Source organism: Aedes aegypti, chromosome 2, assembly GCF_002204515.2.
Source record: "Aedes aegypti strain LVP_AGWG chromosome 2, AaegL5.0 Primary Assembly, whole genome shotgun sequence".
NCBI lineage: Eukaryota > Metazoa > Arthropoda > Insecta > Diptera > Culicidae > Aedes > Aedes aegypti.
Window position 1 is genome coordinate 295549203 of NC_035108.1, and position 23457 is coordinate 295572659.

The following is a 23457-nucleotide window of genomic DNA, read 5'->3' on the forward strand; positions in this document are numbered from 1 at the left end:
AAAAGGGTTGCGATTTCGGATAAAACCTTCCGTTTGGTTAGAATGGTGTCTTCTGTCAATGGTGAAAATCGAAATTTGAACCGGAAAGTATCACTGTTGGGCATCCACACCAAGCCTAGTGTCTTGACCGATGAATCTGGGTCTAAATGGATTCCATCCGACGTTTGGATTGACCGATTTTCGATCGGCAGGTCTTCCAAAACCGCTTCACAATTCGAGGCAAATTTTCGAAGGACAAACCCTCCTCTCCGTAGTAGTTCCTGTAGTTGGATTCTCAGCTGCTTGGCAACATTTGGGTCCTCTGCTCCGGTAATGGCGTCGTCCATGTAAAAATCTTCTATTACGGCCTTGGCCGCCAAAGGGAATTCTTCTGCTTCATCCATGGCAAGTTGACTGAGGGATCTGGTTGCAAGGAAAGGAGCCGGTTTGGTACCGTAGGTTACAGTGGATAGCTCATAAGTAGCCAATGGTTTGTCTGGGCTTGACCTCCATAAGATCGATTGAAGACGGCAATCCTCCGGACAGACATCTATCTGCCGGAACATTTTTTCAATGTCGGCCACTAGAATGATCTGACGAGTCCTGCTTCGCAGTATAATGGATCTCAAATCATCCTGAATAACAGGACCTGCGAGCAACCCATCATTGAGGGAAAATCCTGTTGAGGTTTGAGCTGAAGCGTCAAAAACAACCCTCACTTTTGTGGTTGTGCTTTCCTCCTTCACAACTGGATGGTGTGGGAGGTAGCACCGACCATTCTCTTCTACCGTTTCCGCAACCAATCGCATATGTCCCAGAGCCTCGTATTCGGCCATAAAGGCGCAATATTCCTCCCGCAACTTCTCGTTCCTGGTTAACCGCCGCTCTAATTGGAAAAACCTCCTTTCGGCGATGGATTTAGAGCTACCCAGCTTGACTAACACCTCTTCGTTCTTGGGCAATGACACCACATACCGACCAGACGCATTTCGCTTTATCGTTTGCGCAAAATGGGCTTCGCACCTTGCTTCTTCGGGAGAGTAATTGTTCTCCAGTCCAATTTCTTCGCACCTCCAAAACCGTTCGAGAACTTCATCAAGTCGACTGGAAATTGCAACCTTCCAATGACTTCTACCGTACTGTTTTCCTCCTTAACAGTCAGCATTTTCCTCAACCGCCTGCTGATCAGGTTGCATTCCGCTGCACTATCCAGCAACGCCCTAGCGTGCAGCTTGTTGCCCTTGTCGTCTTCCAATTCTACGACTGCAGTAAGCAGAGCGACGCCCGTTGTTGGTGCTTGATGTTGTTGACCCGATGTGGCTGAGTTGCATATCTTCACTCCTGTCGTTGCCAGGTTAACGACCCTCGATGAAGTCGATTCTGCACTCGACTCTAACGTTGTAGTGGTTGATTCGGGTTTATCACTCGTCTTAACTTCGGTTACCTTCCCTTTAAAACAAACGAGTGAGTGATGTCTCGCTCTACAGTGCCGACATGAAAATTTAGACGAGCAATCCTTCGCTTGATGACCTCTACGAAAGCAATTTCGGCACAATGAGTTGCTTCGTAGTATACCGTCCCTATCCGAAACAGCCATTTTCAGAAACTGGGGGCATTGATATAGCAAATGGTTTTCAGGGCAGACAATGCATTTGCTAGGTGAAGAGGATTGGAACGTAGCGTTACAGGATTTCACTGCCGAAACCCTTTTCGGCAGTTTGGAATGACCGGGTTCCACCTTTTGTTCCGGAGCCTTGCCGGGGAGAGCTTCAAGAATTCTCAAACGACGCTGAAGAAAATCGGTGAGGTCCTTTAGGGTGTCCGTTTGTTGATTGGAAGAGTGTTCCTCTCAACTTCTTCGCGTGGTACTATCCAACCGGGACGTGAGGACGTGTATCAGCATCAGATCCTTATAGTCAGCCTTATTTACGACTACTTGATCCAGGGATCTCACGATCTTCTCGAACGAATCCAAAAGACCGTGTAGTTCAGAGGCAGTTTCCTTTTTGACCGTTGGCAGCTCGAAAAGCGCCTGCACTTGCCGTTTGCGCAGAAACTTGGAGTTTGTATACCGCTGTTTGAGAAGGTCCCATGCCACACTATAGTTTGCCGCAGTAAGGGGTAGAGAATCAATCACGGCTAAGGCTTCTCCTTCCAACTGGCTGCGAAGGTAATGAAACTTCTCCACGGCAGGAAGTTCCACCTGCCAGTGAATGAGGGAAGTATAAAGGTCCCGAAACGTGAGCCATTCATCTATCTTGCCATTAAACTTAGGAAGGGTGATCTGCGGTAATCGAACGTGTGGGGTAGACGCAGAGGAGGTACCAGCGGTAGAAGTGGACGGGGTGTTTAGAGTTGGTTGACCTTTCTCCAACAGAAACGTTTTCAGTGTGAAAAATCGGTTTTCGAACTCAAGCCGATCTTTCACGAAGGCTTCAGGGTCGTCGGGTGATTCGTCGTGCGCAACTATCTCGTCGATAGCTTCGTTCATCTGATCCCACAGATCGTCCAGTTTATTCAGTCGCACGCTGACTTCCAACGGTTTCGTGTTGGCCGTGTAATTCTCCATGAACGTGTACAAGTTCGTGAACGTCGTCTGGAGTCCGCGGAGTCGCGCCTGTAGTGTCCGCAGGGGTATTTTACGTTTCGACATGATGTTCCCTCGAAAAAAGAAGACCAAGTAGCGAAGCTTGGGGAGAGTAATGTGTTTGGAGAGCTAATTACCTTATTAGCTCATAAATTGAGCCTTGAGATTATTGGTTAAAGATGCTCCGCGTACAATCAGCAACGACGAACTAGTAGGGTGCTACTGTAGTAGCGGTTGAAGCTCCCTCAGCACCGGTAGGTTATGTCCATTCACTTTTAACCCGATGTGTGGTAAATCACCAGTGATAACCAGCAAGCGTGAACCCGGAATTGGGAATGCTTCGTTTCCACAAACGAAGTCCGGTTGAAATTGCAGTGAGTCACCGAGCAATGGTGATAGTCTCGCCGGCGTCGAATTACGATGATCGAAATTTCCACCTGATCCGAAAGAAAGACCACGAGCAGTACTGGGAGATGGAGAATAATTTTGTTGGAATCTCACTCACCTATTAAAGGCAAGTTATGTGCCTTGGCTTTAATTATTCAATACTCCTATGATGGCGCCAATTGCAACCGACGCCGTGAAATAAGATGGCGTTTCTCGGCTTCCAATAGAGGTGGGGTTGTGCGACTGCGTTGGTGAAATGAATACCGTAGATTGCCTACCGGATGGATTTCCTTCAACCATCCGGTTCGAAGGACCACTTGTTCGATAGCAAGACTGGTTCCGTGGGTGTGAACCTCCCGAAATTCTCAACGCAGCGCAATCCTGGGGTACCTCGCGGGGGTGGAGTCGTTGGCAGCCAACACGTTTGGAAAGTGGGCAGTTTATCACTGGGTTTTCGCGGTCTTTCGGCGCAGCACAATAGAAATCGGTTTTACTTTAAACAAACACCGTACTATAACTGTGATTTATTTTACTAAATTGCTTAAACTAGTTACATAATTAGACTACAAAATTAACTTCGATACAAAGCGTTCGACGCGACTGCCCGGATTGCAAATTTCTAAAGAACTGATAAATTGGGCAATTTGGGGCTTAGCAAAAGGCCAGTCTATTGTATAATACAAAATCTTCTTCTCTCATATTCCCGCCCAAGCGAGAAACCCAACGATCGCTGTGAGTGGTAACGATCGTTAGATTGGTAGCCAATGATCGAGGGGAGGCACAATGCAGCTTACCTTGAACTCCGACAGTCAGTTATGCATAGAAATATTCACAGTTTTTGATGGTGTTAGCAATGCTGTTGAAAATGTCGGTACTAAACAATCCGTTGGTGCTAAGCCAGCCTGTAAACTTTGAGTGTTAAAAATGTTGTGTAAGCTTCAGTGTGAACTGCTGAACTCATTTTTGAAATCGTATAGCATGATATACACGAGTTGTAAGAATTTTCACATCATTTTCAGATTCAGGAGACCCAAATTTAGTAGATAGGAAAATGTTACATTCTGAAATACGCTATATTATAGAGTGATCAATTTCGCCCCAATGTGTCATTTTCAAAGTTTGATAATAAAACAAATTTTATGAAATGTTAAATTTTATTTCATAAAAAATTGATTACATACACTGGTAGAGATCAATGAAGTACTGATTTTACCGAAATAAATTTGACAATTTTTGAATTCCAAAGGAAAACATAACAAAGAGTTGAAAAATAGTGATCAATTTGCCCCCGGATTACGGTACCTAGGACACATATCTACATATCTACATACTGCATACTGTATACTGCAGTAGTAGAAACAAATGAAGTAAAAAGTCGTGTTTCTTAACTTTTATGTAATTCATAAAATGAATTGCGTTATTCAAATAAATTTCAGAAGTATCAACATATAATCCATTATTTTGACAGAAGCTAGACAAATTGATACCCACCGGTATCTTGTTGGGGCCTACACGATATGTCGCTTATTTTGTCACTTAAATTCAGAGGCGTCGCGTCCACATGTGCAACATGTGCAATGCACAGGTGAGAGCTCGTTCATCCTAGCCACCTACAAAATGTACTACTTTTAAAGTACAATTCGATAATTTTCTTAATAAAATTAAATTTATTTCTTTTCAATTATCTCTCATTCATAGCTTGCAACGAAATTTTCATCTAGCAAAATATCTGTTGGTAAAATTTTGCTATGCAAATTAAATGAAAAAGCTGTTTTGCGCGACGCGCGATCTGGGACCTAATTTTTTCTTCGCGCTCATCGCGACGCATGCTACGCAACACTTTGTTCCACGCTACACTTCGTTGCTGTGACGTTGAAAACCAACGCTTGCACTCTCATCGGGAAACGCGCTGCCTTGTATCGTACACGCAGTTCTGTCTATGTTGTAGAAAGCATTTTGAACTGCAAATGCGAGTGTGTAAGTAGCCAAAGCGTAAACTCTGGCCGGTGCACAGTCTTGCTACATCAACCAACTCGATCAGTGCAAGCGTGCGGATGAGAGAGATAAAAGAAAAATCAATCCACGGGAGAGATATATTTCACTTGCTCTTTTTTACCCTAGCGTCTTCAGCAACACCACGCTTGGGGTATGAAAGCAAGTCCGGTGCGATTTTTCAGACACTCAGTACTCGCGCTGCTATTTTCTGTATAATACTGGTTAACAACCTCGTTTTTAACATACAGTATTAGCGCGGTGGTACTTGCAAGCGATAGTCAATCAGATGATAACATGAAAATTAACTCAAGAGCGATTGTACCTACCCTCCATCATCGCCAGCATCTTGGCGCTTGTGGTGTGTTTTAAAAGCGAGCATGTTTCATGATGCGTGCACTCAGTATCATATATTAGGAAGAAGCATGGAACAAGCTTACCAATCTCTAATCAACCGTTGAGTCAAGGAGTTGAATTTCCGTCAGTACAAAACGCATAAACTGGTGTGCATATTAAATCACTTCGAAGATGCGCGTTAAACAAACTCGACTGCTTGGATCCTCGTAGAACACTCTGTCCAGCGAAACGGGCGAAAATAAAAAAAAATAGTAGTTTACGCAACAAGGCGCAGAAAGAAGATATTTACAGTACGAGTTGTAATTATAATATGATAATTACCGACGAGTGCTGTAAAAATCGAGTTCTGCACCGAGTTGAGTACTAGTAGTTTACGCAACAAGTTGCACTAATGATAATTTTTATAGCACGAGTCGTACATTTGTCCAACGAGGCTTGACGAGTTGGATAATTACGACAAGTGCTGATAAAATCGAGTTCTGCAACGAGTTGCGTACTAGTAGTTTACAGAACAAGTTGCAGAATGATGGTTTTTACTGCACTATTCGTAAATTTATCCTACGAGGCTTGCCGTAATGAATCATTACTGCACTGGTTTCAGTTGCGTAATGACTATCCCCGCACTGCATACTTCAGTGCAGGAAAGTAGGCCGTTTCATGACAGATTGGTGTGATGAAAAACAGCCTATTACGTTGAGACATTGCAAAAACATTTTTTTGCAATTTCGTAGAAGACTACTAGAGGGTATCAGAAATCATATCGGAATTCATTCGCCATTATTTCACAATTTCTGAAAAATTGTTACGTAATTATTCATAAAGCAACTCAAAACCATTGCGTAGTAAGAAAGCGTTCCGCAATGAATCATTACACCACTGGTTTCAGTTGAGTAATGACTGTTACCGCACTGCATAATCCAGTGCAGAAAATAAGCCGTTTCATGACAAATTGGCGTGATGAAAAACAGTCTATTACAATGAAAAACTGCAAAATTTTGTTTTTGCAATTTCATGAAAGGTTATTTAAGGAATCACAAACTATATTTCATCAATCACAAATCCCTCCCCTTGGTTATGCGACCTTGCCGCGATGGGAGGGCATAATCCATTAGCCCATATGATGGAAACCAAAGGCGTAACCTGTAGTGGTGGTATCACATTTTGGCATTTTTTGCTTAAAGCCGCGTCATAATTCATATGGCATAGACGCAATAATATCTCGGATGTGATCCAACGGACATTCTGCGTCATTGATAGAATTGATGCCCATTTCAAATAATTAATCTATTCGAAGTGGACATTAATACTTTTGGTGACGTTCAGTTTGCCTTTTGCTAACCAGAATGATCCGTAGCCACTCCTACTATTAGCTACACTGAAAATAATACTGTGGTGAATTGAAATACTGCAACGTGTTTAATTCTACTATTTCGATAAATAGTATGACTAGCTACATGCCTTGTTATAATTACTATGTTGCAATAATTGGTACCATGTTTCGATGGTAGCCGAAACTATTTAACAAGTTAAGTCAACCTTGTGTACATTTGAGTTTTTCTCACTTTTGTCAGCAGATCAAATTCCACCATTGTGAATTTATCTGGCAGTTTAATTTAATTAGTAACTAGTTTTCAGGAAATTATTGAGGCTCCGCCGAGAGTTTCCAGCATACAGTTATGTATTAGCGTTCCTCATAATGTATAATTTTAATTGCTCCAGTAGTTATTCATTTTTTGCACACTCCCACCGGTAAGTTCTGAACCTTCGTTCCTTGGCTAATCTGAATCCAAGCAATTACTTTAATTCTAGACAAAAACTTGGCATCTAAGTGCGAGAAAGTTCTGGCGAAATTCTCCGGCAGCTGGTCATATGAGGTTTTTCTGAAGATGAAAACATGAGTGCTGCGGTCACGGCAAGTCGATCCCGACTGGACTTGTTCCGGTACTCAGAAACTGATTGCAGACAATTCGAGCCACTCCGCACGGCTAGGTCCTTCATTATTTCATATGTTTTGTATAATTATTTCGATATTTTGAAATGTTCGCTGTTATCTATCAATAAAAATATCTAGCGTCAATTATGAAATGAGAATGGGCATCTTTTTTTTTCTTTTCATCCCCATCACAACAATCCAATCAATCAGCACTACCCGGGTTCTCATACTAACGATGGTAAGGGTATGTATTACTATGTCCATTTGCTGTCAAAACATGGTAATTGTAACCACCGATTTGTCGATCCAATAATGTTGCATGTTCTGCAAAAATCAAGTAGTAAAGTAGTTTCAATTTGACCCTCGGTTTAGTCATCGTTACCATGCCTTTTTTATCAGTGTAGCTAGATGCATCGTTATCATATACGACGTAGGGAATACTTAGGAACTCTTAGGAAAATGACTACTAGATTCACTGAGTAGAAATAAGTGGCGACAATCTTATTTTAATATGGTTTTTACATTGCCATAATAAGAAATACCTCTTTTGTAACAGCGGTATAAATAATCTAATTCCAGCTTCATTTTCGCAAAATTTACAAGTAGAAAGTAGGCGTTGTGAAGCATTGCATTTGCCACCGAAAAGTGAATCTTGTAGGAGACTGTAATAGAAGCCTAAGGTAACTTTACTCTTCAATATTCACTATAAAAATGACTATGGAAAGTAAGACGCTGAGATCGATCATTAGGGTACACTTGCTAGTTTCGAAACATTGTTGAACAGACAAGGAAAGCGACTTTTTTCTTTAAGGATATATGAACGTAATGACCAATAAATACTTTTAACAACAAAAAATGAAATTAACTAGAACTACTGCTGAACAGCCTAATTTTGTTAAGACTTGATGACACTTGACATTTAAGACTCTAATCTTACGTAAAAGACAATAGTAATCAGAATAGCACTTGTATGGCAAATTATTCAAAACCATTTCGACTAGACAGTATTAGTAATGCACTACTATTTCAAACAAATTCTAATGGAGCTGCTGATTTTCATAATGCTTCCTTTTCTCAGAAGCAAGGGAATATGGGTACTTTTCAAAAACTACCACGTCACAATACTAATAAAAAAACAGTGTTCATGTGGGCGCCATTGCCTAGTCCGTCTGAGTATTGGTCCTGGTAGAGGGGAAACTTGGCAAAAGCCAGACCGAGGGTTCAGCCTTGACAAGTTAAGCTGTCAGGCAGCTCCAACTGAATACCATACAAAAAAAAAAAAATAAACTATATTTCATCAATCACAAATCGTCGTCCGTAACCATGTTTGAGAAATTCTGATCATAGTAGGTTGTACTGATCAATTGTCACAATATTTCAAACCACCCTCCGGATAGCATCATTATTTAAAACAATGAGCAATTGAGTCGGCAGCGGAAGTGGCCCTGAATGGTCTCCTACCGGATCAATCGAGTTTAGAATTTCTGAAGCCACCGTCACCAGCAGATTACACAGGACAGTCGTCCGCGTCTCTACTGGCAAGTTCTGGGGTGGATATTTATGTTCTGAAGAGGTATGGAGGATGGAAATCTTCAACTGTTGCTGGAGGATACGTCGAAATTTTATAGCAACAATGAAATAATAATAATTACACAAATCCTAACAACGAAAATTCATAGATCTCTTCGTTTTTCTAAGAATGATAGTTTTTCATATATCATATATGCTTCATTACGTAACGCTTTACAGTTGGGTAATAGACTTATACCACAATGCTGGAAAGTAGGCCATTCCATGACGGGTTGGCGTGATGAAAAACAGCCTTGCGATGAGAAATTGCAAAACAAAACTTTTCTGCCGACCCGAAAACGAACTGTTTTGCTTGGGCTTTCCGAAGCATCATAGATGTTTTTTATTTAAAACAACTCATAAGTAAATTACTTGTAAAAGTTTTTCGGAGATCACAGTACATTTTCGAATAATTTGAAATATTTGAAAAAAAAAAGTTTTTTATACATCATATGAAACTCTTTTGCAAACATTTAAAATTTCCTTGCTTTGAAGCTACCCCTAAATACCATAGAAGATTATATACATTTTTTTTTGGAAAATTCGTAAAAATAAGTATAATATTATTTTTGCAATTCCGTTGCAAATAAATCAACTTTTCATTGAGAAGTTGATCTACATAACGGCTTACTTTTCCTACCAAAACAGTGCTGAAAAGTTCTTCTTTTCAGCACTCTTTTCGGTGCTGAAAAGTAGCACTTTTCAGTACTGTTGTGGTAGACGTTAACCGAATAACCCAGTCTCTTCATGCCATTTGTGCTTATTCTGCGCGTCATGTGAGTCGAGACGAGTCGTTCTCACCACGGGTAACGTGAGGCGACTAATCAAATGGGAGCGAATCGACACCTCACCGACTTATCTCGCCTTGCATGCCGCACAGAATAAGCACAATTGCATCAGATTCTTAGGTTTCTTCTATGATTGGCGTGAGGTGAGAATTGTCGGTGTCATATGACGAGGTGACAAATCTCGACTCGAGTAAAGTGACTTTCCATTTGGTTTACCTTGATGCATCATTATCCGGACACTTAAGCAACGCCGAAAGTTCAAACGCTATTTTATATATGTTTCTGTCACAAGTACAAGTGTTATTATCATCCACATAGGTACGCGTCTAAACTTTGTATCATGGACCAAAAATATAGTTATTTTTAACTATACAACATGTAAAACGTTAAATTACTGAAGCATGTCGTGTTCTTAAATCCGGACACATGCACCAAAATGCCGGACGTTTTTGAATCGAAATCCGGACAGAAGTGTTTGGGTAGACAAAACATATGAAAAACTAATAAAAGACATATAACTCGAACCTAAAATCTTCAATAAAATAGAATTCGATGCATTCATATGCTTAAAAGTATATGAAAGGCCAAAACGTTGAGGAAAATTACTATAGTTTTACCTGCACTCCGTGCCAACAGCCTGCAGTTTTGGTTCACTAAAATGATCCTCATTATTAATACTTTCCTTGCGTAAATCCATTATCTGGTAACTTGTTACACTTTTTGTTATATTATTGTACAGTTTTGCACCAATTCACAATATAATATTTTCCAAAAGCTCAATAAATATAAGGTTTTACGATGCGACCGGATTAATGATCACTAGGCTATAAATCCGGACAGCGTTCGATGCAGCCTAGTTTCACACCACACATGCTTATTTGCACAAGTTTTCCCACTCTTTCGTGCACTACACTTCAACACTATTATTCCGAACACTTTTCAGAGACGTACAATATTATAATTGCATGATTGAGTAACTTCATCGTAAGTCAAAAGTAGCTGACGTTCTTGTCGAAAACTTCACTATTGGATTTGGTGCTTTTGAGGAACGTCGTTCAACCGGTGCGGCCTCTTTGTTTTTATTTTTAATATTTTATTGCAAAGGATTACTAGATGAAACTATGAATTAAAATGAAGAGCAATATTGAAAGCTATGAATATAAATTACAAACCTACATTTATTGTTTAATTTTATATTTAATTTGCTAAATACTATCAGAGTGTCCGGATATTGGTACCGTCCGGATTTCGATTCACCACGGTACACGGCGAGTTACTTCACTCGAGTCTATATCCGCTGTGCGATTCTAATGTGGGATCGGATTGTCCAGCATTTTGTTTGCTACTGTATGTGCTGTCTTACCTGTTTTTCTTTCCAATAGGGAATATAGAACTGCATGATACCGATGGGAGCGAGAAAAATTGTGACATTCATGGGTACTACTGTATCACAGCCTACGTGGTTGCAAAATACTGAATTGAAACTACCCATGGCTGTATGCCCATGTGAGTTTTCTTAAAATGTCTGTTTGTGCTTCTAGAGTTCATCCAGCTGAAACGGTGTTTTTCGAAACAGCAAAAAATGTTGTATGCAACTCGTTGCAAAACTCAATTTTTTCCGCACTCGTTGTATTTATCCAACTCGGCGAGCCTCTTTGGATAAATGTACAACTCGTGCTGAAAAAATCATCACTTTGCAACTTGTTGCATAAATAACTATTTCCATATTTTAAATCTCCCTTATCTGAGTTTTTGAGATGTTGTCGCATTCATACATCGTGTGTCAAGCATGGTTATACTATATGTTGGAAAAACTCAAGGAAATTTCTTCAAGGAAGATCCTCCAGTTTTTGCAACTTGCATATCATATGCTACAAATTGAAAATAGTAGTTTACGGAACAAGTTGCAGAATGATGATTTTTACAGCACGAGTCGTAAATTTATCCTACGAGGCTTGCCGAGTAGGATAATTACGACGAGTGCTGTAATAATCGAGTTCTGCAACGAGTTACGTACAACATTTTTTGCAATTTAGGAGACCACTTGAGGGTATCAGAAATTATATCGGAATGCATTCACCATTAGTTTACAATTTCTGAAAAATTGTTGTGTAATGATTTTAGGCATTTCATGACAGATCAGCGTGATGAAAAACAGCCTATTACAATGAGAAATTAAAAAAAAATACAATTTTGCGAAAGGCAACATTGGAAATTGCGATGGTTTATCACAGAAAATATAATTAACACAACCGATAACTGGTATAATCATACGCTCATAAGCTTTGAATATGGGGTCGATATGGTGGTCATGTTTTACAAAATACGGCCCCAGAGGGCGATTTCTCCCACTTTGAAAATCACTGCTTTAGATAAATTATATTCAATAAACTCATATTTCAATATTCTCTTCAACAACTTCAACAGGTTCCGCTACGTTGGCTATCCATCGAGGCCATGCGTGACCATTTGTATTCCAGCAAGAGCGATGTGTGGGCGTTCGGCATCGTGCTGTGGGAAATCGGAACTCTGGGTAAGTGAGATTAGTTTTCATTCAAGCGATGATGTATAATTCATTATATTGGTACATCCACTCGAGTGCACTTCTCAATTTTTCAAATTTGTATGTTGTACGTTTTTAAGCCCAGTGCTGGGAATGGTAATAGTAGTAGGCTTGAATTTCGCGAAAATCACGTGGCTCTCTCACTACAGTAGTTTGGATTCGTGAATCTCATCAAGTAGCCTATGGACCTATGCACGGATTCACTATTTGACGTTTTATCGGTGCCGTGTTATTTAAGTGACCATGGAAACTAGTGAATTCGGCACCGCTCAAACGTCAAATCAGTGAACTCGTGCATCGGTCCATATTGGGTACATGAATTTCTCTAAATCAGTAGTGTCATTGAAGGCTCTAAATGCGGGAAATGCAGCGTGAAATAGAACATTTTTCTACAGTAATTTTGGGTTGCCCTTAGCAACGGGTGTTTTGCAATTTCCAAGGCTTTTTGCCTACAGTAGCGATGGGCGTGAGTTTCACTGGCTTCGCTGACTATGATTGGCTTTGTTTGACTACTGTAGAGTGAGTTTCAGATTTTTTCTCAACCCTGTTTAAGCCCAACTATGGACCAATGCACGAGTTCATTATTTGAAGCTTGAGCGGTGCCGTGTTATTTATGTGACCATGGAAACCAGTGAATTTGGCACCGCTCAAACGTCAAATTAGTGAACTCTTGCATTGGTTCATTAACAATTATTTTCGCATTTCAGGTGGTTATCCATACCCAACCGTGAGCAATCATGAGCTGCTAAGCTTTTTACACAACGGAAACCGTCTGGACCGGCCGGAAAACTGCAGCGCTGAATTGTACGAGCTGATGCTGCATTGCTGGAAGGCCGAACCGGACGATCGCCCCTCGTTTGCCGACATTTACAAGTCGCTGGAACCGCATCGACGAATTTACATCGACTTCAACGAAATAGAACCCACCTATGTGTTTCCGCCTACGTCGGACCAAATCAAGAAAATTCTCGTGAATAACAAGTAACTCGCTATGGCTGTCGACCGAGCAGATTCTTAAAATTGTTTGACGTTCACAATCGAGCCGAAGTTTTATATAGATTGTTACCGCCCACAATTCACCGTTCGGTGTGTTATCTCCCCCGAAGAATTGAGCGAAAACTAAGCATTTCGGAAACTGGCACGCGAATTGAATTTTAGACCAAATCTGAAATATTCCTTAGAATATACGTACAAAATTTACGCTTCTTAGCCCAGCGAAAAATCATTAATGCTTCTCAATAAGTAAATTGAATCGCGATAACTTTTTCATTTTTGACTTTTTTCGCACATTATTTTGAAGTTCTTAAAAAAAACTTCTTTTTTTCAGAATTTATGCAATTTTGAGTATTGGTCGCATGGTTTTGGAAACATTCCAATGTTACTTGAGAAATCTCACCTTTCATACAAAAATGGTATATAAAGCACATGCTATAATTTATTAAGGAGCTTCTCCAAAAAAAACACTTGGATACTGAGGGACCGAACTTAGTACTAGATCATGCACCCAGTTTGAACCCGACAACTATTTCGTCTGTGGTAAGACACTTAGTAAGTTCTCCTTCTGTAGTACCGTGTAATAGAGGCTGAACCTTAGCGACAGTTTCGGAAATGCTTATTTTTGTATACGGTGTTCACGCGGAATTTTTGCACTAAATGAAACGTGTCATGCATAAATTGAATTTCTTATATTTTCTATGAAGAAAATAATTGGAAATAATTGGAAAATAAGTATTGAAGAGAATATTGACTCTTAGATCAAATAACGGAATAGGAACGCGTTGAAAATCTGTTTATCAGTCTTCAAAAAATCCCACTCCAAGAGCTGCTGAGATCCAAAATCATCAAAGCAAGATTTGTTTCGCGCGCATGTTTTGTTCTAATCCAGGCATGCAATGAATCACGCCACGTGTATGAGATGATTGAATCCCAGGATTCAATCCTTGATCGATTGTTTGCCGTGAAAAAACTACTCGAGTTAGCATCGATATTTTCCTCAGAGTTGGTTGAAACTTTGTCTGACAAGATACTTGAAACGTTTCTAAAAGATGACATGTCATCAACCTTGCAACCATTTTTGTTGGCATTTTGACAGGCATGTAATGATTTCTCAATTATATGAGACGATAGGACTGCTTACTCTTGAACAGAGCATAGGGTAAGTATTCCCTTAGTTGTGAGTGTTCCTATAGTTGCGGTAGTGCCGTTTTCACCGATTTTATTGCATTAGTCACATAACCGACACTGCCAATCGACGTATTGGCTTGTTGATACACAGAATAGTTGAAAAGAGCGTTCAAATTGCCTGAAAACTGATGAAATATCACTAAAATTGCTAAAACTTTTCTTACTTGTACCAATAGTTGCGGTAAAGTGTTCCTATAGTGGAGGATCCCATAAGAAAACAACGGATACCGCAACTATAGGAACACAAATTAAAAATATACCGCAACTAAAGGAACAGTGTACCAATAATGGAGGTATTATTTTTCACTGACATGCCGTGGATTACTGCGATGAAATTATTTTTCTCATTGAGTAAATGGGCGTTTCTTCCCGTTACAACATTAGTTTGTACATAAATTGCGCTTCTTGAAATTAGGCATTTGAATGAAGTTCAATCGTGCTTAGTACCTCCACTATTGGTACATCTACCCTACATAAGGTGCAATTAGGAATTTTGGAATGAATTCCCGAGAGATTTAATGAAAAAATAGTACTGTCACGGTCAAATCTTTGACTTTAACACGGATGATGTTGACTGATAGTGGGACCAACTTGCAGTCTACTGGCACTGGACTGCTGAAGTGTTTTGATACAATAATTAAGCGTTTCATACCACGGGTATAATTTCATTGCCTTATTACTACTTATTCCTCCCATTCTTCAGGTTTCGTTTGTCCTAATTCCCACGTAACGTCAAATATTCGTATTAGAGATAAAGAGGGATTCCATGACTGGGATTCTGTCCTGGGATTGAATCCTTGCTCGAATCACGCACGCTGAGATTGAAAAATAAAAGGATTTAAAACGATCCCACATATTGAGATCGACTCAAAGCATGCTTGTTTAAATTTGGGAGTGAAAGGATGATCTTAGAAGACTGCTGTTTATGTGACCATATTAACAATTAAATCTGTTTCTATTTTTTTAATTTCCTATAAATCGATCGGATTATCAATCATCGATTTTTTTTTACTGTGTTTTAAATTAATTTTAAGCTTGCTTTAAGGAATAGTATCTTGTGTTACGCGAATCATTCAGTGCAAAAATATCGCTCGCAATTCTGTATTGAGGCACAGGGAATGGACATCCTAGCTTGAACGAAACTACTGTAACTTTGGCCTATTAAAAACTACACAAACACACAGTACAATCCAGGAGCATAAACTAAGAATATGAATCGTAGAAATTATGGTGATCCAGTTTGTAACCACGTTATACACAGGTATTCGAATGAGCTTATACGTCTGTTCTCTGTGATGAGCGTTCTTCTACCAAGCACACTCCGCTGTGTTTGCTTTCCGATGGTATTTTAAACTACTATAATTGTAACGGTTGTGCTCCCAGTTTAGGGCGCTTAAGTGTAGAATTTTATGAATGTTCAAATTTTGAGATGTTTACTAGAGTTAAGTGCTATAGGTTTATCTATAAGCTGGTTCAGAATCAGCCAATTGTCAAAAATCAAAACAAACCACTAGTCATTCCACGATGTTCTGTGACACCTCGTGTATGTTTTTATTTCTGTGACAATATTTACACGATAGATGACGTTTAGTTCCCATTCAAAGGGATAACCGGTGCTAATTCATGTGTGTACACGACTTTGGTAATAAATGGTGCGATCGTTTTTGTAACAAGTCTTGCTTTATTCAGTTTGAAGCGTATCCGAATTCCTCTAAAAAAAATAAAAGGATCATCGGTAAGATTCAGTGGTTCATTATCTACTTTGATAAGCAATTAGAATTAAAAATAAACTTAAACTAGAGATCCGATAGTTTTTGGTCTACTCTAACATACGCATACCAACTCAACTCATCTCTTAAGTTGTACTGGAACTTCCACAAGAATTAACTAGGAGTTTTCTTTGCAAAAGTTAAAAATTTCACGCCCAATGTGCGAGCACCTTAGTTTGCATAATTCTCCGAAATAGTTGTTGCCTCTGCTATCATGACCATCTGTTCATATTTCCTGCCAATGTAATTGGTGTTCGTCGTAGTACTGCTTTCACCTTTCGATCACCTCACGTCCGTCCTCTAACATGTTTAAATCCTTATGCATACACATTTTGGCTCACGGAATGAAGCTTTTTTGGAATGTTTTAAGCTGCACGTAAGACTTCCGTGTTGCATGTAAACGAAGCAACTGCTATATTTATTCATAATCCTCGCCTTCCAGATGGCGGTTTTGCTCCGAAACAGGCGAATCTACTGTTATTGTTTTTTTTTTCATGTCAACCTACGTTCTGTCACGTTCCTTGCCGCAGTATTACAATCTACGCTACATCCTTCTCCTCTCAGACCTGCCTGCATTCTCATCGGACAAATAAATTTCTTCTACGTAGGCGGAAAATCAACTAGCCGTAGCTGCATATTCGTTACTCCACATGTAGCAAGCATGCGATCTCTCACAACAATGAAACGGGGGTAATCGAACATGACATGCTCCGTTGTTTCCTCCACACCAGCACAATTGGGAAACGCAGGAGTGCTCTAACCTATGCAGGTACAGAAACCATATTCTTACAAAAACTGCGTCAGGTGGAAGTTCACTACCCCATGATTTCATTTATACCAATCTGACACATTTGGTATTAGACGATGGGTCCATCTACCTTTAGTAGAGTTATCCTATTCCTGCTGCCAACCTCTGACGGTTGCCTCTATAGACGCGTTGCGGAGTCCTCTGGTACCTCGTTGGTTGAAACTATGAACATCTTCCTTGTTGATGAGCCCGATGGGCGTCATCCCGGCTATGATTCACACAGCCTCTTTAGATACCCTTCGGTATGCGCTGGCTACTCTTAAGCACATTAACAGCGGGCCCAGGATTGAACCTTGAGGAACTCCCGCGGAAATCCGAACGCTTTTCTGCCACTCCTCTGTGTGATACAGTAGAATCCTATTATCAAAATAGCTTTCTAGAAGTTTACACAGCTGCACCGGTACCTTGAAGCGATGAAATGCGTGGACTATCGCTTCCCAGCTTGCGCTATTGAACGCATTCTTCACATCCAAAGTGACAACCACGCAGTAACGGATGTCGCTCCTTTTATGCTTGATTGCCACCTCAGCTGTCTGAACGATTGACTGGATAGCGTCCAGAGTAGATGTACCTTTCCTGAATCCAAACTGGTTGTTGGACAGGCCGTCCGCACCTTCCGTATACGGTACTAGTCTATTGAGGATCAACCTCTCCAACAACTTGCCCGTCGTATCTAGTAGACAGATAGGTCTATACGCCTAGTGGTTTCCCCGCTTTTGGTAGTAGCACCAATTTCTGTCGCTTCCATACAGCCAGGAAGATTGCTTGATCGATGCAGCGTTGTGGTTCTGAACATGTCCAGATCCACGTTCACTGCCGCTTTTAAGGCAACATTCGGGATACCATTGGGTCCCGGTGCCTTGTTTGACGCGAATGATTTCACGACTTCTGCCAGCTCTTCGTTCGTCACTCTCGCCACTTCTTCTCCTTCATCTGCCGCATACGGCGCTGGGGGCCATGGGCTTATGGGATGGTTAAAGAGTGTAAATTACAAAGAGACGAAATCTGCTCATATTCAAAACAATTAGCTAGCAACTATTCCAAATCTATTAGGCAGCTCTGCCAATGTTGAATCCCACGCTAAAAGTGAGTCACAGGTTTCATGTGTTGAATTTTCACAGGTTTGGGTAACGAACGAAAAATTGACTGAATGTGTGAAAAACCAATGTAATGAGTAGAGCATTATTTATGCAATGCATGAAATTTGCAACCGACTATCGTTTATTCAGAAAATATGCTACTTCAGAAGAAGCAAAATTTTCGGGGGCGGTAACATTTTTGTGTGAGCCGTTTTCAGCTTGTGTGAAAAAGTGTTTGACAAGTCTCCTGCTCGATTGGAATGACATTGACAGTAAACTTGGAATTCCAATTGGAACATTTCGCTTCTTTGCTTATAGTTTCTTTAGGGATGGTGCAGGAAGAGTGCATCGATTATCGATCGCAGCCCCTCGGGCATCTTCTCTTGGAGCGCCATGGCACCTTTGGTCTTAACTATTACCTAAGACAAAACGTGACAGGTCAAAATACAGAAAACGGAACCAATCGCCTGTCAAAAAAGACCACTTCTCATTGGTCGTTTTGGCAAAGGCCTACTTTCCGTTTAGGTCCAGAGTGTTGCGTTCGCGCCTCAGGGCTTCAGTCAATACTTCGCCGTCGAAGCGCGTTATTTTCCATCCTCGGGCTTGGGTTGAGTTACATCGCGCTGCCTTCCGCCCGCCTGGTATTATACTATAGCGAATCGATTGATGATCACTATGAGTATAACCGTCATCAACGCGCCAGTTCATGCTACAGTGATACCTCTATGAGTCGATGTTCCATGACTCGATAACGATTCATGGAACCATACTAAAAACAAAATTTCATGGTTACTATGATGGTCCCTACAAGCAGCTTTCTAAAGGATTGCTGTTCCATGACTCGATATTTCCGTGAGTCGATGGTCCCTTCAATATCGACTCATGGAGGTTTCACTGTACCTATTTTTCGCCTGAAAACAAATAGTCATAACTTTTCCAAATTTCAAGTGATTCCTACAATATTTGGAGTGCAAGTCTTGTATTGAATTTGAACCGCCATGACATTTATAACATTTGTGTTGTGTTTTACCATATTATTCTATACACTATCCATATGTGAGTGTCAAATCATATGAGTGCTTTGATGAACCTCGAGCCGATGGGCTCTAGCAGACTTTTAAATAAAGTAGAAGTCTGTCTACTCTGATACATGAAACAAGCTGGTAGTTTCTCTTTCCCATCTCTAAAATCACGTAATCCCTTTTGAGTTCGACTCTGTCGGTATCATTAAGTTGCCTTACCCAAAACATAAAAGTGACGACAAGGATGAAAATGGATATTTCGCGTGCAAATGGATAAAAAGTTGAAAAAGTTCGGCTGATAAATATCGTCAATGATCAAAAGCCAACTAGGCCAAGCACCAACGGCGATAGAGACAATATCAGGGTTGCATTGTGGTGTACATTAGTTTCGCAATTGTCTTTGGCGCCGTCCACAAATTACGTAACGCTCTAGGGGGAGGGGGGGAGTAGGCTCAAGCGTTACGGCTCATACAAAAAAAATAATTTTTCATACAAAAAGCGTTACGGAGGGGGGGGAGGGGGTCAAAAATTTTCAATGTTAGCGTTACGTAATAAATGGATGCCGTTCATCGTGTATCGAAACTCGTATAAATCGCAACAGTGTTTGATCCATAGAAAAACTATAATAGTATACAAGTGTGTGAGTGGATTTAGTTTGAACATCAGTTGCAGATGAAAATCTCCTCATTGCTTCTCAGGTCCTTCTTTATGTGATTTTGTGTTATGTTGCATGTCCAGGAATAAGAAGGAGTAGTTTTTTTTTATAAATTTTGTGATAGAGCTGGCTTGTTATCTCGATAATTGTGAGTTTACTTAATCTTTAACATTTTAGGAGAAAAAAATATTTTCAAATCAACTGCCTACAGCCTAGTTTGACGAAAGAAAGCATGGTGTTGCAACTGTAGCTTTTAGTAATTGAGATATGTTTGAGTGTTTCCTTTTTTAACTTATAAATTGGATTTTTAAGAATTGTAATATACACTTGTTCAATACAGTTTACTTTGGATTCGTTAAATACTCGTGGAAGAAGCCTCTGGAGACCATGGTTCTTAGTTTTTAACAATAGAGTGTAGTAACGACTATTACTGGAAATATGCGACTAACTGGTTAAAACATTATGTTAATTAGGATTTCTTCCGGTTCTAAAGTATACGCTAGAAAAATTGCTTCAAAATCTGCGAGTTTTTGTCCAGCAAAAAAAAATCAAAATCAATTGAAATGAAGGCAAAGGTCGTCGTAGAAAGTAATATAATAGATGTTTTATATATGTTGTGCATCCTAAATTACAATGGATATTTATATTTTAATTTGCCACTGAATTGATTGAAAATACTTAAACGGTTTTGGATACAATTGTGTGAATTTTTTTTTTAATATTCTGTGATATGTATGATTTTAGTAAATATGATGAGAATAGTTGGTTAAAGATACATAACAAAATTTGTTCAAAAAGTTGGTTACCTTGGATAGAATTAATTGAGTTCAATATGATGATTGATAGAACAGATTTTAACAAATTAGGTGAAATGAATATTAAAGGGTGCAAAGGCATGACTATCTTCAAGGTGTTTGCAATGTCTAAAATTGGAGACTTTTTAATAAGAGATGTTATTTTGAAAACAAAGCTAATTGGAGCTGGAGCAGAAACCATAATTAAGACGTGTAGATAGGGCTCTTGAAATCGAGGAATTATTAATGTTGTTCATGAGAATCTTTGTTGGCATGGTGGATGAATATGATGGTATTATTAACCATTTTTGCAATTGCATTACAAATTGGAACAAGAAGTTTGAGATTCTTCAAGCTGTGTAAAACACAAATGTCGCTGGTTATTTCCGGAATATTTAAGATACAAGCTCAATATTTCGGGATTTTCTAATTTATGTTATACATCCGTTGATTAAAATTGTATTATATGTTTTTATTGTAAAAAAATTAAAAAGTGTTTTCAATGTAAGGTACCGCGGGGCAAGTGGGTAAATGGGGTAAGTGAAAACAATTGATATATTTTACTGAATATGTGAATTAGTGTTTCAAACTCATGCGTAAACCTTCGAGGCAATTGAGAACATTACGATACGTAAGAAATTTCTGAAATTTTTCAGCCATTATTGTATAATAGAACGAAAAATTGTTAACCTGTCAACTGTTACTCCGTAACAAGTTGGCGGCGTACAATCTTATTTTAATATTTTCAGTGGAAAAAAGTTGCGGAAAATAATTTTCTGTACCACTTTTTAGTTGTCCTCTGTGACAGTTTCAAACTGCAATAAAAAAAGTTTTAGAATTAATTCGACATAGACTTAAAAATAACCAACTTGAAACACCGTCAATTTTCTAATCAGGTGGGGCAAGTGAAAAGTTTATCATTAGAGATTGAATTTGTGTTTTCTCTTTAAGTAGCCATAAGTAAACATGGTTCGCAATTATCATAGAAAAACATAACGTTCTGATAATTCAAGAAACACTGGAGTATAGTGTTAAAAGCTGTTAGAAGTCATGGAACTTCTCTAAAATATGTTGCCAAACATTACAATATTATTATGTCTACTTCGGGCAGCCAATTGAAAGGAAGACTTTGATTGAAAAGTTGCAATATTATAGAACACACGGAAATCTCGTGGAATGTCTATGTAAAGCTAGTTCAAAACATAAAAATGGGGTATAGGTCTATCCACATAAAAAATATTCTAAATACGTTATTGAAGGATTCCATTTGATTTCTCCCGAAGAGTTATCCGACGTCATATCCGACTTTCTCAAAAACAAATAACGAGCGGTGTAAATTCTACAGAGCAGAAATGCAATTGCTGTCCTATAATGTAAGAACTAATATTGGAAATATTGCAGTTATAATGTTGTCGAATCATTTCAACTAACATAACTGAACTGAAGAAAATTCAAGTGTAAAGAATAACATTTTCTTTGTTTACATGTTATTTATGTTATTGTTCATTGGGAAGCCTTAACAAATGTTAAAGCTAATAGAAATCGTGAATATAACTGTTTGTTTTTGAATTTATTGTTCAAAACGGTAAACTTTTCACTTGCCCCACTTTTGGGTAAGGAGACATTTTTCAAAAACTTTTTCTATATTTTTTTTTTCAATTTTTCATAAAAATCAATTTAAGCATGCTGCTTATATTTGGTGGGAGTCAAACTAAAAAATATACACGACCTCATTTGTTTCAATTTAAAGTCTCTAGAATTTGAAGAATCTCAACTATGCGAATTCCATTACCCACTTGCCCCACGGTACCTTATATTTCAGATGGTTATTCCAATAATGATAGCAAAAGCTCATCGATTCCAAAATGGCACAATTACTGATAGTTTATGTTGGCAATGGCTGACCACGCTTATCGATGTACTGAAGATAAGTACCTGGAACAACGATGACGTACTGGTTTGCGAGGGCGTTTTGGTCGTCAGCAAAGCGGATCAACAAATCGCTCCAAAGGGAGCTAGGAATCGAAAACATCAAATCAAAGTATCTCAACATTTGCTTTTTCAGAAAGATAGATACCGATGTGATTATTATCACCAGTTCCGTTTAGGAATCCTCGAATTAGTATTTATCAGGTGCATTGTTTTGCTATCGAAATATTTTCGTTGAAATCATCATTTCAAATTGATTAGCATATTATTGTCCCTGAAAGGGGGAAGAACTGTTGTGTTTTACCATATTATTCTATACACTTTGATCCATATGTGAGTGTCAAATCATACGAGTGCTTTGATGAACCTCGAGCCGATGGGCTCTAGCAGACTTTTAAATAAAGTAGAAGTCTGTCTACTCTGATACATGAAACAAGCTGGTAGTTTCTCTTTCCCATCTCTAAAATCACGTAATCCCTTTTGAGTTCGACTCTGTCGGTATCATTAAGTTACCTTACCCAAAACATAAAAATTTGCTGGAAATCTTAACCTTTCGGTCGCCACGCGAATTTTTGTAACGCGAGTAGTCGCGCATTGTATTTTGTACAACACCCTTGGTTTTGCGAATATCCCAGGAGTCTGACCACTTAGAAAGATGACGACTTCGGCAAAACTGTTCAGTAGCTTACGGGCTGTTATTATCATAGCCAAGAAATTTGACCAGGCGGCGCTAGTGAGCATGAAGCTTTTGTTTCTCAGATCTCATGATCCTGACCACTTAGAAAGATGACGTCTTCGGCAAAGTTGTTCGGTAACTCAAGGAATATCATTGTTTGAGCTAGTTGATTCAAAATTTTGCCACTAGGCGGCCCTTGTGAGCATAAAACATTTGTTTCGCAAATATCTCAGAAGCCTGATCACTTAGAAAGATGCTGTCTTCGGCAGAGTTGTTCAGTAGCTCAAATTATTTCTTTGTTTAATACTTAAAGTTCAAGATTTTGCAAAATAATGATAGCCCTTGAGCTACTGAATAACTTTGCCGAAGACACTACCTTTCTAAGT

General features: G+C 39.3%; 1 protein-coding gene across 18 annotated transcripts in view; it reads left to right on the plus strand.

Annotated features, from left to right (window-relative positions):
• Positions 1-14407, plus strand: part of LOC5566523 (tyrosine-protein kinase receptor torso) — a 429787-nt gene extending 415380 nt beyond the window's left edge. For 17 of the 18 annotated variants that reach the window (XM_021845429.1, XM_021845427.1, XM_021845431.1 and 14 more), the window contains 2 exons: positions 12020-12125; positions 12863-14407. In XM_021845429.1, the coding sequence (XP_021701121.1) occupies positions 12020-12125; positions 12863-13140 (384 nt within the window). In that variant the 3' untranslated portion in view covers positions 13141-14407. Of the gene's footprint in view, positions 1-7111; positions 7310-12019; positions 12126-12862 lie in introns of those variants that run through there. The other variant, XM_021845446.1, reaches the window with a different exon arrangement.
• Positions 14408-23457: the final 9050 nt, after the last annotated feature.